This window comes from Vicugna pacos, chromosome 12 (assembly GCF_048564905.1).
Source record: "Vicugna pacos chromosome 12, VicPac4, whole genome shotgun sequence".
Taxonomy (NCBI): domain Eukaryota; kingdom Metazoa; phylum Chordata; class Mammalia; order Artiodactyla; family Camelidae; genus Vicugna; species Vicugna pacos.
Window position 1 is genome coordinate 8,816,649 of NC_132998.1, and position 12,588 is coordinate 8,829,236.

A 12,588-nucleotide genomic window follows, 5' to 3' on the forward strand; every position below is an offset into this window, starting at 1 on the left:
TGAAGGGCTAGGAACCTCTTTAGGTTTTCTTAGAGAATTATGGATATTTTGCTACCAAATTGAAATAGGTGCCTATGAATCTATGGAATCAAACTGCATGAAAATCTCTTGCCTCCATGCTGACATATTTTGCAGGCCTTAGAATGAAGATGGGAGCAAAATGGGAATTTAAGACAAGCCACAAGACTCCCTGGTCCCTTGGGACCAATGAAAATAGAAGCAGCCAGAATCCATGGTAGTGAGAGTTCCTCCCAGTCCCATGAAACTGATTCAGAGAATTGCAGCATAAAGTTTTTCAGTTTTGCAGGAAGAAGTCCCTCCGAGAGGGGACTGACAAATAAGTCAATTATAATTTTTGTAACAAAGGCAAACTCCAGGGCTATCCCGTGAGGACTTCAAGAGGAACACTCAGTGTGATTTCTTCACTTCTGGAATGCTCTTGGGATATCACAGTAATTTTGGACACAGTAATCTACTCCTTGGTAGAAAGGTTTTTTCTTTAAACTAAAGTTAGTTTCTCTGTAGCAAACTTCCACCCATCTGATTTTCAGAGCCTCTTCCCAAATTTCTGCTTTCTGAAGCTATGCTGAGTATCTCTATTTGATCCTCTAAATGACATCCTTTCAAAATGTTAAAGACAAATACATTATTGCCCCATAGTTTTCTCATTTCTGGATTCGGTGTCCTTATTTTCAATTAGGGTCTCCTTTTAGCAGCAATTGAATGATTTCTATCTTGCTAGTGTCCCTTTCAAAAAATCCATTGCCATTGCCAATATTTGACATCAGGCTGGATATAAACTATCCCCTTGAAATATCACTGCCTAATTGCTTGTGGTTTATTCTTCTTTTAAGACTGAAAGTTATTTTGCATGTTGCATCTTATTAATCTTATAGTCAAAAGAAACCTTTAGTGTTGCTTTTGTTTTTGTTTTGTTTTGTTTTGGCCATATGTGAATTGCTACTAAACCAAATGTTCCCTGTTCTTATTCTGTGGATTTCTCCTATGTCTTCTATCCCTCCAACTATTTCTTCCCAATTTGCAGTATTTCATATTTAAGCTCTTTTTGCATTTTTGATGTTGCCTCCATCCTATATTTCTAAGTTGTGAAAAATCAGTTTAAATATATTTGAAGACTCTGATATTAGTGAGTGCTTCATGGCTTGGGACACGTGGGAGTTATATTTTATAGCCTTCTAAGTTTTCACTGAAATAATATTTGAACATGAATGATTCAAGATTGCTTGATAAAACCTCCCGAAAGGTTTACAAAGATCCATTAGTTAATTTAAGAAATGTACAGTAGTTAAAGCACTGTAATTGAGCCTCACTCTCACAAAGACTAAAATAGTTCGTTCAAATAAAGATGTCTTACGAGATAATCTTCTGAATTACTATTACCTTACCCAGAAGAGTTTCAATTTGTGAAGTCTAAGAAGATATCAGGGCAAACTGTTAGATATATTCCAAGCCTTGCTGATATGTATACATAAGTACAAAATTAATGTGTAAGTATATATTATATACTTTATATCAAACATAAATAAAATAATTAAAAGATAAATCAAATTAAATATAAACAAAATTTAGACATAGTATATGTATCTCTCAAACCGTTCCTCCCTAGTTGGCAATATTTTATATTTAACCCCTTTTTTGTGTTAAGCTTTTATGTATGAGTTATTTTGTCTATGGGTAGACTCGTCGTCACCTCAGAAACTGTTCTTATGTGTGAGTTAAATGTCATGGCTCTAATTTGTAAAGCTGAGAATCCAGACAACGCACATATAAGCGTTCACAGTCTGGCTCCACAAGTGTATTTCCAGCTTCAAGCATCCTTACTGTGTGTATCCTTAGCCTCCGTTATACTCCTCCCATTGCCTGAAAAGACCCCAAAGTTTCACGGCTCCCTGTTGTTAACTCACGCTTTTCTTATTGACCTGAATTTCTTTCCTACCCCTGTGTTCTCACTTGTGTGCTGAAATTTCTTGTTAATACCATCATAAATACCTCTAACCTCTTCCCTTCATGTGTTAATTTAGCATTATAACTTTAAATATCACCTTTAATACTCATTTTGTATATAGAATTTAAAACTCAGGTGCCCACTGGGATGTCCTGTTATCATACCAAACAAACTCATGCCAACTCCTCTTTCAATTCTGACTTAATGATGTAGAAATGAATAGGAAAGAGAAGGAAACACTGAAAATAATTGCTTCTCCCAAAGTAAAGGATTTTCATCAATGTAAGGCATCCTAGTGACATGGTGACCATTGGGAAAATCATGGGGAAAAAAAGATATTTTTAGAGTAAAATCAAGAAACCATCTTGATTGAAATACCAGTGTTGAGATAAATGAACTTGTCCAAAAGTTGAAAACATTTTATTCTTATGTGCTTACTCTCTCGGCTATCACACAAATAGTTCTAGCTTCCTGTTCTCTGCCTCCCTCTTATCATACACACACACACACACACACACACACACACACACACACACACACAATCTGCACTGGCTCATGGTGACAACTTTTGATGAGTTCTTGTCCTAGTTGTCAAATTTTTGTGATAAATTATATGATCTTTTATCTAAGAAAATGTTTTTAATCTAATACTTCAAATAATCCTCAGATTTATCTTGTTTTATTTTCACTGCTACATTGAAATAGGGCTTGAGATAGCTTCAGGGAGAAAAAAAAAACAAGTTTTATCATTAGTTTTGGGTCTGTTCCAAAATATAACCAAGTTTTAGATTGACTACAAAGTTTCAGAGCAAAATTTAGTAGACATTTTTTGAACTTGGAAACTTTACAAGTTCATGTTACCGGTTCCTTCCTCTGGTATGTCTACCTTTCTGAGCAGCACGCATTTCTAAATGCCTCCTTGAATGTTAGTTACCAAAAAAAAAAATCTGCAGATGACAGAATGGATGACATTAACTTAAATTTAAAAGAAATAAAATAATTCTGTTCGATTATGTTTAAGATTAAAATCTGATGTGACAAAGGACCCTGAATTGTAGTTAATATAAAATACAAAATGAAGACTTTGTAACAGCATAAACACCATCTCTGGCACATAGATGTTCAGCAAGTGTTCACATAGTTAAAAAAATTTTTTTAAATATGTTGAGATCATGCAGCTTGATGCACACCTGAAGTAAAAGATCGATGAAAAGTCATAGAAAACTGACCATAAAAAATAACATAACTAATAAATAAAGCTAATAAACAGGTGAAAATTGAATTTAAAATCTATTTATGCTGTGTAATCCCCCTTAAATACTAAAGAATAGTATTTATATAGATACAATACAGAAACATTAATGTTAACAGTAAATATCTCTGGAAAATAAGCTTATTTGTGTAATATGTGCTTTATGTTTTGAATAGGAATAGCTTTTACACAGTATACTATTCATTTAATTGTTACAATTAAAAATACTAATTATTTAAAACAGTAACGAATAGACTGGGAGTTCAAAATTTGTAGATACTGATAAGCATATGCAGAATAGATAAACAAGATTATACTGTGTAGCACAGGGAAATATATACGAGATCCTGTGGTAGCTCACATCGAAAAAAAAAGTGACAATGAATATATGTATGTTCATGTATAACTGAAAAATTGTGCTCTACACTGGAATTTGTTTGACACAACGTTGTAAAATGACTATAACTCAAAAAAAATTTTTTTAATTAAAAAAATTAAAAATTAAAAAAACAAGAACCATCTGAAGGCTAAGTCCTAATGAAAATGTCTTCCTTTACACTGTGACACAACTCTGTGCCAGTAATGAAATATTCATTTACATTGGCTAATTCATTACTTATGTTCATAATAAATTAAAAATACATATTTTCAAACGAATAAATAAATAATAAATAAAAAGGCAAGGAAAATTGTAGACTTAGACCCTCCTTGGAAGATATCTCCATGATATTGTATTGTCTAGGTTAATACAGATCTGTAGATTAAAAGAAAGGAGTTTTATATGAATCTAGTGTAATAAATATTTTAGCTGGAAGTACCCACATGATGTAAGCCACATATCAAAGTATGTTATACCATGAGGTAAAATTCACAAAAGAAGTGGGTAAACATCTGTCTCGTGACTTATAACACATCAGATATAGAGAGTTTGCCCAACAGAAGACTCCTGCAATAGCAGATGAGGGCTGAGCTTCAGTTTGGAAATCCTGTGATACCACCGCTTCTCTCCCCTGAAATCTGGGTCCCTCTCCCCCAAGAAGCTGTATTGAACAGCACCTCACATCTAGTCTACAGGAAAAGCCTGTATACCTTGCCCTGAAAAATTGTGGAGGCAAAAGCTGCCCATCTAGTCACATCAGCTTCCTCCACCACAAAGTATTTAGCTTGCTAATTTCTTGCCCTTCAAATGATAGGTGGAGTCAGAAACCGGTACACTGTATCCTAACATGTGTGGGAGATGTATTAGGAGACACATACTGCGCTGTCCAAGTCAATAGGACCAAACTCAATCTTGACTTCAGTTGAAGATGGAAGCACATCACACTTCAAACCCTTGTGGACTGAGGGAGGGGTGCACGACACAGCGCTCTCCTTTCCAGTGCCCTCTCAATGTTGTATCACTTGGCTGTTTTATAGCCTCATCACAGATGAGGGGTTAAGAGCTGTATCACTAAGTTTTAGCCACCTCCTTTTTGAGGTCTGCAGTGTGTGCCAGAACTGCCTTTGGGATACAATATTCTAATGGTGTTTCACCTGAAAGTCAACTTCCACGTCCTGCAACACTGGTTATACGGAGTACATATACATTCCTTGCATAATTCATGAAATTAAGAGTCTTAATATAACCCACGGTTTTAAATTAAGAAAGATAGTGAACCTTAGAAATTATCTTAAGAAATGATGGGATTTCTTTCTCTAATTATGAAGAAGAAATAATTCTACACTTTGAATCTGGGGTCTGTTATCTACATTGATAATAAATTCTTTAGAAATAATATCAGAATAGGTGGCTAAAACAAACAGTTGTGCAATATATTCATTAAGTAGTTTTGGTGTCAAAAGAGATTGTCCAGGAGCTTTTTCAGTTTCAGAAGCGAGAGGAGTTGAGTTAGCCCCCAAAGAGGCACTCGATGCCTGTGTGATAGTCTCCAGTCCTTTGTGACGTCTGAGTTGAAACTACACGTACAGAAGAAGCGTCCTCCCAATCACCGTGCTCTTCCAACTTCTCTTCCTTAAGTTCTGCTGCCTGTAACTACAGCACAAAAACTGCCTTCGTTATCGGTCCTATCAAACAGACCTAGAATCCCCCCCTGGGATTTATTATGCTCATGTTGTTTTCGGGCAGAGACTAGTTCGCAATAGATTTAAATTTAATGAAGTTCTGAGAAACTTTTTTCTGCTCCATTTGGCATAGTGCCTTGAAGGCCTAGTCAAGTTTTGGTGATTTTGTTGTTATTGTTATAATTGTTGTTTCTTAATTGTCATTATGAAAGTGGAAGCAAAGAGTCAAAGACCATGATTAAGTAAACATTTTTTTAGAACGACTTCTCTGACGGCCAGTAACTTTTTCATGTTGTTTTCTTTTCCACAATGTAATTGGGGAGGGGGGAGAATCACACAATCTTTAAATAAAAAGATGTTTCTTTTGCGCTTAGAAAGCACCACGTTCTCATTATTTTTTATCCTCAGGCTAGGCATGGATGCAAAAATGCTTAAGAACAGCTATGTTGATTAAGAATTTACCAGAACTACATATATAAACAATTTGAATCCAAAAAAGAGAAAGGCTCACAGAAGACTAAACAATACTTAAGGAGAAAAACACAGATACATACTATAGTAAAATTTAAGAAGATCGATAATACATAGAAATTTCTAAAACCCTTTAGAAGGAAACAAGAGATGATCTTAAGGGAACCTGTCTACTGTATTTCACCTGTAGGGGCCCAAAGCTCCAAACAGCCTCAGTGTCTGACCCTGACACCCTGGCCTGTCAGGCATCATAGGGTCTGCTGGATCCTGTGGGCCGAGCAGTAGAGCAGCTGATGCAAGCAGCCTGAACCTACTATAGAGCCTTCTGCTCTGGGCCCCACACAAAACTAGCAGCTTTCCGGGTCACTCAGTAAATGGATCACAGTCACACATCCAGATGAAGAATATGTTGTCTCTAAAGTCAAAACAAAAGGCCCACTAGGCTTTGTGCCGCTTTGTTGGTTGCAGGAGGGGCCTGAGGCAGCAGCGCATCCTTCACCTTAGAAGGAATGTCTAGATATGCCCCACACCCTAGAAATTTCACTGCAGTAGAAGGGCAGCCTCAATATGCCCATTCTCCAACGTGTATTTCTGTTTCTGACATCTGAGCAAGCAATTATTAGTAACAGAAACTGTTTCTCAAAACAGTATTTGAATTTTCGTTGGTTTTATCTCCCACCTTCTACCACACAAATGTTTTACCAATAAGTCAAGGGCAGTTGCTACTTCTTTCTCACTACATCCAGTCAGCATAACCTTCTCAGTGTAATGGACCAGTGTGATACCTCATGGAAAGGAAAGCTGGTCAAGATCTCTGCAAGCTAAATTATGGCAGAGAGCTGGAGAGTTGATATACTTCTGAGATAGACAGAATATTGAAGATACATTGCTGGCCATTTCAGCTGAAAGCAAACTGTTTCTGGTTCTTACTAAGAGCTACAAAGAAAAAGCATTTAACCCACTAAATATGTTTTTAAATAAGCTAACCACATTCTTCAGACTTTGTTACTGGGCTCTTCTGGTCTAGTAAATCCAAAAGAGCTACAGCTTTTTGTAGCCTATCGATAGGCTCCATGAGCCAATGATGTGTGCCCCGATAAGATTTCAAATAAAAAGAACCTCAAGTTTGAAGCAAAGTTTTATCTCCCTCAAAAATCAAATACTATTTTGAGAAAAAGTTGCTGGTACTAATAATTGCTTGCTCAGATGTCAGAGACAGAAATATATGTTTGAGAATGCGCACGTTGAGCTTGGCTCTCAAAGTGTTGAACTATAGTGGATTTTTGCGTTAATTTAGTCTGCCTGGTGTTAATTTCCACTTCCTAAAAATATGCTCATTTAAATAAACTTTTTCCTTAAAATAATTTGATATTTACAGAAAAATTGCAGAGATAGAACAGAGAGTTTCTACATTATTTCTTGCCAGGTTTCCCATATTGATAACATCTTACATTACTGTGGAGTATTTGTTACTACTAAGGAAGTAATAATGGTATATTACTACTAAAGGAACTCCACACTTGATTCAGATTTTATTAACTGTTTTTCCCCTAATGTCTTTCTTCTGTTCCAGGATTCCATCCAGCACACCGAATTAATTCTCAGGTCTTCTAGACATCTCTTGACTCTGATAGTTTCTCAGACTTTTCTTCTTTTGGATGACCCTGTTTTGAGAAACATTGATCAAGTATTTTATAGAAAATCCTTCCATTTTGTTTTGTCTGATGTTTTTGTCCTGGATAAACTGACCGTGCATTTTGAGAGGAAAGATCACAGAGACGTTCGCATCACATGAGCAAGTGCATACTCATAACATGACATCATTGATGATATAAACTCTGATCACCTTGCTATGTTTTTCAGATTTCTCCATTATGAATTTACCTCCAACACTTTCCATACTTAAATCTCTGTAAGCAATCCACTAAGAGCACCTCATACTCGAGGGAGTGGAAGTTCCACCCCCTTGAAGTTGGAAGGTATACATATAAATTATTAGAAATTCATCTGTAAAGAAAATTTTTCTCTTCTCTCTGATTTACTCATTTCTTCAACTATTGTTTTTATAAGCACCGTATACTTGTTTTATACTTTGAGTTATAATCCAATACTATGTTCTCTCTGTCTTGCTCAATTTTTTCTAGCTTTAGTCATTTGGAGTTCTTTCAAATTGATTCCTGTGTCCTTTCTAAATGCTCTCTCTCTTTTTTTTTAAAGGACTCTCTTACTTTCTGATACTAGAAGATTCTTCGGGCTCATCTTGGATGGCCCTTGCCTCAGCCCTAGAATCCGCTGTTTCTCCAATGATTTCTAAGTCCTTTTGTTAGAGAATGGTTTTAGTAACCGGGGTTGACTTGCTAGGTGTGCTTGTTACTACTGAGGTATTATTACTCCTAGAATCAACAAACAGCTGGAATATGTATGTAAATGTACATGTGTAAATTTATCTGTGTGTATACACATATCTATAATTATTACTGCATGTACCCATCTGCATCTACATTAAGCTAAAGAGGAGTTGACACTGATGTCCCCAACTCAAATCTCAAACCAGTATGTTCATTCTAGCCTTCTCCTTTGCTAATCTGTCACCCCACCCAATTCCGATGGTGAACAGTCTGGTGATCTCTACCATTCACTGTCCGTTCACTTTAATTTGGTAAATCCCAGTATATATCCATACAATTTTCACAGTTGTCAACCTGTACCCCTGTGAGAAGCAACATTACCAATAAAGCTAGAGTGGTTATGCTCTGTTCCCTTTGTATTTATTTAGTCTCATGGTTTCCAGTCCCAAAGCTATTTTCTAAAGTTACTTGGGCCACGACCTTCTCCCCACCACCAGCCTTTTCAGTGATATTATGTCATATATTTGTAATGCAGTGTGATTCTTTTATCACAGTCTGCATTTCATCTGGGGATCCCCTTACCTCCTAGTTAATTTTTTTTAATTTCTATATGTAAGTTTTCACTCTTTGTGCCATGAAGGTCTATGAGCTTTGACAAATGATAATGTCATGTGTCCACCCCAGCAGCACTGTATGAAGTTAGTTTCACTGCTCTGAAAATCCCCTGGATTTTCATGAGCAGTTTTTACGTGGACGTAAGTTTTTAAATCAGGTGGGTTAATACCTAGGAGCACAAATTCAGGTTTGTACAGTTAGTCTACTTTTAACATTATAAGGAGCTGCCAAACTGTCTGCTGGACCATTTTCCATCCTCATGAGAGTCCCTGTGTTGCTCTGCATGCTCACCAGTATTTAGTATTGTTGAGTTTTTGGATTTAAGCCATTTATTAGGTGTGCCATTATGTTTTGAAGATTCAGGGTTTTTCTGATTAAATAGTCATAGTTAAGGGTCCAGCCACCCTCTAGTAAAGGGGCAGACGTATACCCAAAACCTGGCCTGTATAGTACGTTGTATCAGAAATTAAATTTACAGGAAGGGGAGAAAACTTTGAAGATGCTTGGAGTTTACGTGTTCCAGGTGTAGCATTAAGCGAGCCTGATTTTGGCCAGCAGACTGTTCTATAGCTCTTGTTTCCTCTTTTCTGAGGATGCCTGGGTTCCTACTCAATTACAAAGGCTCGCTCCCTATCTTTTCTATTCCGCATACCCTTCTAATAAGTTCCCCTTGCTTATGTTAGCCAAAGTCATTTCCAGATAAAGCTAACTAGTATGCACTCGATTAAGCAAATAAAAAATGGATGTATGTAGTTGAAGTGTGGAAGATGGTGAAATAATATTTGATTTATTGGAAATATTAGTAAGGAGTAAAAGAATTATTTTTGAATTCTAGAACCATATTCAGAAGATTACAAAAACACCTTTGTCCTGTGGGGAAAAACAAAACACTGATGTAGACTTTGGTTAAGGAATTTTTCTAAGTTGGGGTACCTAAGAATTAGAAAAGAAGCCTATTTTTATTAGTAATACGTTAAATACCAGGGTACTCTGCTCCGCCAGTCCCCATTTCTCCCTGTTCTGCCCTTTCTTTTCTAACCTCTGCAAGGGGTTGTGTTCTAAGACCAGGGGCGAGGCTCTTTCAAAATTATTGGCTTTATTGATACATTCTGAAATTGCAGAACTAGGCAAACACACATCAAACAGTACATCTTATACAATGTCCCCTCCCTTCTGCCTTCTGCATCTTCCCGGCAACAATTTTATCACATAATTCACCAATGAAAGAGATACAATAGGAGCCAAACCTTGACGCTTTCTTCAGCAACATTTTCTATTGGTTTTATCACATGTGGAGAATTGAATACCTACAGTTTGCATCTGAAAGCACAACCTGAATCAGGAAAATTGTGACAATGTGACAACAAAGATATTACTTTTAAAACGGAAATAGCTTCATTAAAGTACACCACCAATGAAACAAATATTAAGAAGACAAAAAGACCACATGTAATTAAAATAGCAAATACAAAGCAAGCAAAAATTGTATACATCTAAATAGCCATTATCAAAAAGAACAAAATAATCCAGTAAACTAATGAAAGTGGTTTGAAACATCTAATGCAGTTTTTGACCCCTCAAAATAGCACATCAGTACCAAAGACTTTCCTTTATGGATTTGTAGTTCCTGTTTTTAGAAGGTTGGATACAGAATTTCTTTCTCCATCTCTTTGATATGATAATAAATCAATAACAATATTTAAAATAAATAACAATAAGATACAATTAAACATCAGTGATTTATTGAGTTGTTCTGCAAACTCACTATGGCACCGACAAAAAAAATCTTATACTATGATTTTTATTCAAAGCCTATAGGCCCAAAATCAAGTCACTGTGAGTAAATTTTATAAAAGAATTAAATATATACAAGTCAGAATCATCCTGCCTTGGGTTGACACTTCTTCCAAATATAAAAGATTATACATTCTGAACTTAACATCCTACCAAAGCAATTTTTCTGCCCACCGTTTAAACAGGGCCCAAAGGAAAAAAATAATAAAATTAAATCCTCTTTTTCTCACTGTCATAAAGTTATACCTGTTTTTTCTGTTTATAGAAAGAGTGTATTTCTGTTTATAGAATGACTGTAAATGTTACTGATGCACAAGATATTACACTGCACTTAGGGAAGAGTGAATGATGGATTGGTACCATTCCTTCACTGAAACTAACTCATCTGTGGGATGATCAATTTAAAGGATCTTCAAGGGACTCAAGTTGATCCTGTATTGAAAGCAAATCAGGATTAAACTCTCAGTGGGCCCAGCCCATTAATGAGAAAATCACAAGAAAACAGAATCAGGATAAAGCTTTTTTCTTCCACAGAATTTTTCCCAAAGCTTGTTTGACATCCTTGTTTCTGAGAGAGTAGATCAGAGGGTTTAACATGGGTGTGACCAGTATGTAAAACACTGAAGCCACTTTACGAAGTTCAGGATTGCTTGGAGATGTGAGATACACGAAGGAGACAGTCCCATAAAGCAAGCTGACCACCCCCAGATGGGAGCTGCAGGTGGAGAAGGCTTTCTTTCTCCCTTCACTGGAGGGGATCCTCAAGGCTGTGGTTACAATATATATGTAAGATACAACAATCACGACTATTGTGGGCGAAATAATGAAGGCGGCCAAGCTAAGAGATACCATCTTATTGACCAAGAGATTAGAACAAGAAATCTTCTCAATTTGGTAAGAATCACAGTAGAAGTGGTCAATAACTCGAGAGGCACAGAAGGACACTGAGAATGTGACGCTAACTTGGAGGATGGAACTGACCCAGCCACAGAAATAGGAACCAGCCACCAGCTGAGTGCAAAGGCGTCTTGACATGTGGACACTGTAAAGAAGAGGGTTGCAGATGGCAATGAAGCGGTCGTAGGCCATGGCTGCCAGGACATACCCTTCCGTTACAATGAAGAGAGCGAAAAGGAAGAACTGGGCAGCACACCCTGCAAAGGAAACGGTCTTTTTCTCAGACAGGAAGTCGACCATGGCCTTAGGCACAATGACAGTGGAGTAGGAGAGGTCAATGAAGGAGAGATTGCCTAGTAAGAAATACATTGGTGTGTTCAGCTGGGAGTCGGTCACAATGATGCCGATCATGCTTAGGTTCCCCAAAAGGACCATGCCGTAGATCAGCAGGAAGAGGAGGAAGAGGAGAAGGTGGAGCTCTGGACGGACCCTGAAGCCTACAAGAATGAAGTCAGTTACATCTGAGTGGTTGCCTGCTCCACCCATGGCAAGAACCTTCTCAAAGGCACACGACAAGGTTAAAAATGGAAGCTTCTGCGTATTTTCTGGAGTCACAGATATCCTTTTCTCTTGAAGAATACATTGGAATTTGTGCTGTGGTCTTCTTTGTCCCATCCTGTTGTGTTGGGTATGATTCGCTGCACCCTTTTACAGGCACTGACTCTGAGCTGTGCTGTAATTGCCCATCAGTACGCAGCACGCAAGGTGCCTGACTCACAGTTTGCTAATGAAATTCTCCAACTCCAGTGCTCTTTCCATTATAACACAGGTGCCTTTCACACCTAAAGCATTGTGTCTTTACACCGGTTGGTTTCTCACTTAATTTACACCAGAAGTCTAATATAGCTGAAGGTTTTGAGAGATGATACGTATTTGGTCTCATTTTTAATTTGCAATTTCAAATTCATTTTATTCTCAATAATACTTCCATTTTACAATAGAAGGATCAAATTAAAGAGTGATTTAAAACTCCATGAATATGCATTAGAGATTAATACAGGTCAATAATGAAACAGTTTGTGAGTGTTTAAAGTAGGTTAGCGAGAGATTTATTGGGGCATCCAAAATGAAAACCTTGAGAAATGAACGCGTCTTCAGTTTCTTGAAGTGGGCAAAGCTCTGAC

The 12,588-nt window shown here is 37.0% G+C and overlaps 1 protein-coding gene and 1 long non-coding RNA gene across 3 annotated transcripts in view; one reads left to right on the forward strand and one right to left on the reverse strand.

Moving 5' to 3' along the window:
* The window catches only part of LOC140700097 (uncharacterized), a 45,913-nt gene extending 37,407 nt beyond the window's left edge, over positions 1-8,506 (forward strand). Inside the window, exons 3-4 of one of the 2 annotated variants that reach the window (XR_012078306.1) lie at positions 7,324-7,729; positions 7,968-8,506. This is a non-coding gene — a long non-coding RNA (uncharacterized lncRNA). Of the gene's footprint in view, positions 1-7,323; positions 7,836-7,967 lie in introns of those variants that run through there. The other variant, XR_012078305.1, reaches the window with a different exon arrangement.
* A 2,508-nt stretch (positions 8,507-11,014) lies between these two features.
* Positions 11,015-11,950, reverse strand: LOC102528087 (olfactory receptor 9K2-like). The gene has a single exon (XM_006203159.3). It carries the CDS (start codon positions 11,948-11,950, stop codon positions 11,015-11,017), a length of 936 nt encoding a protein of 311 aa, XP_006203221.2.
* Between the last annotated feature and the right edge of the window lie 638 nt (positions 11,951-12,588).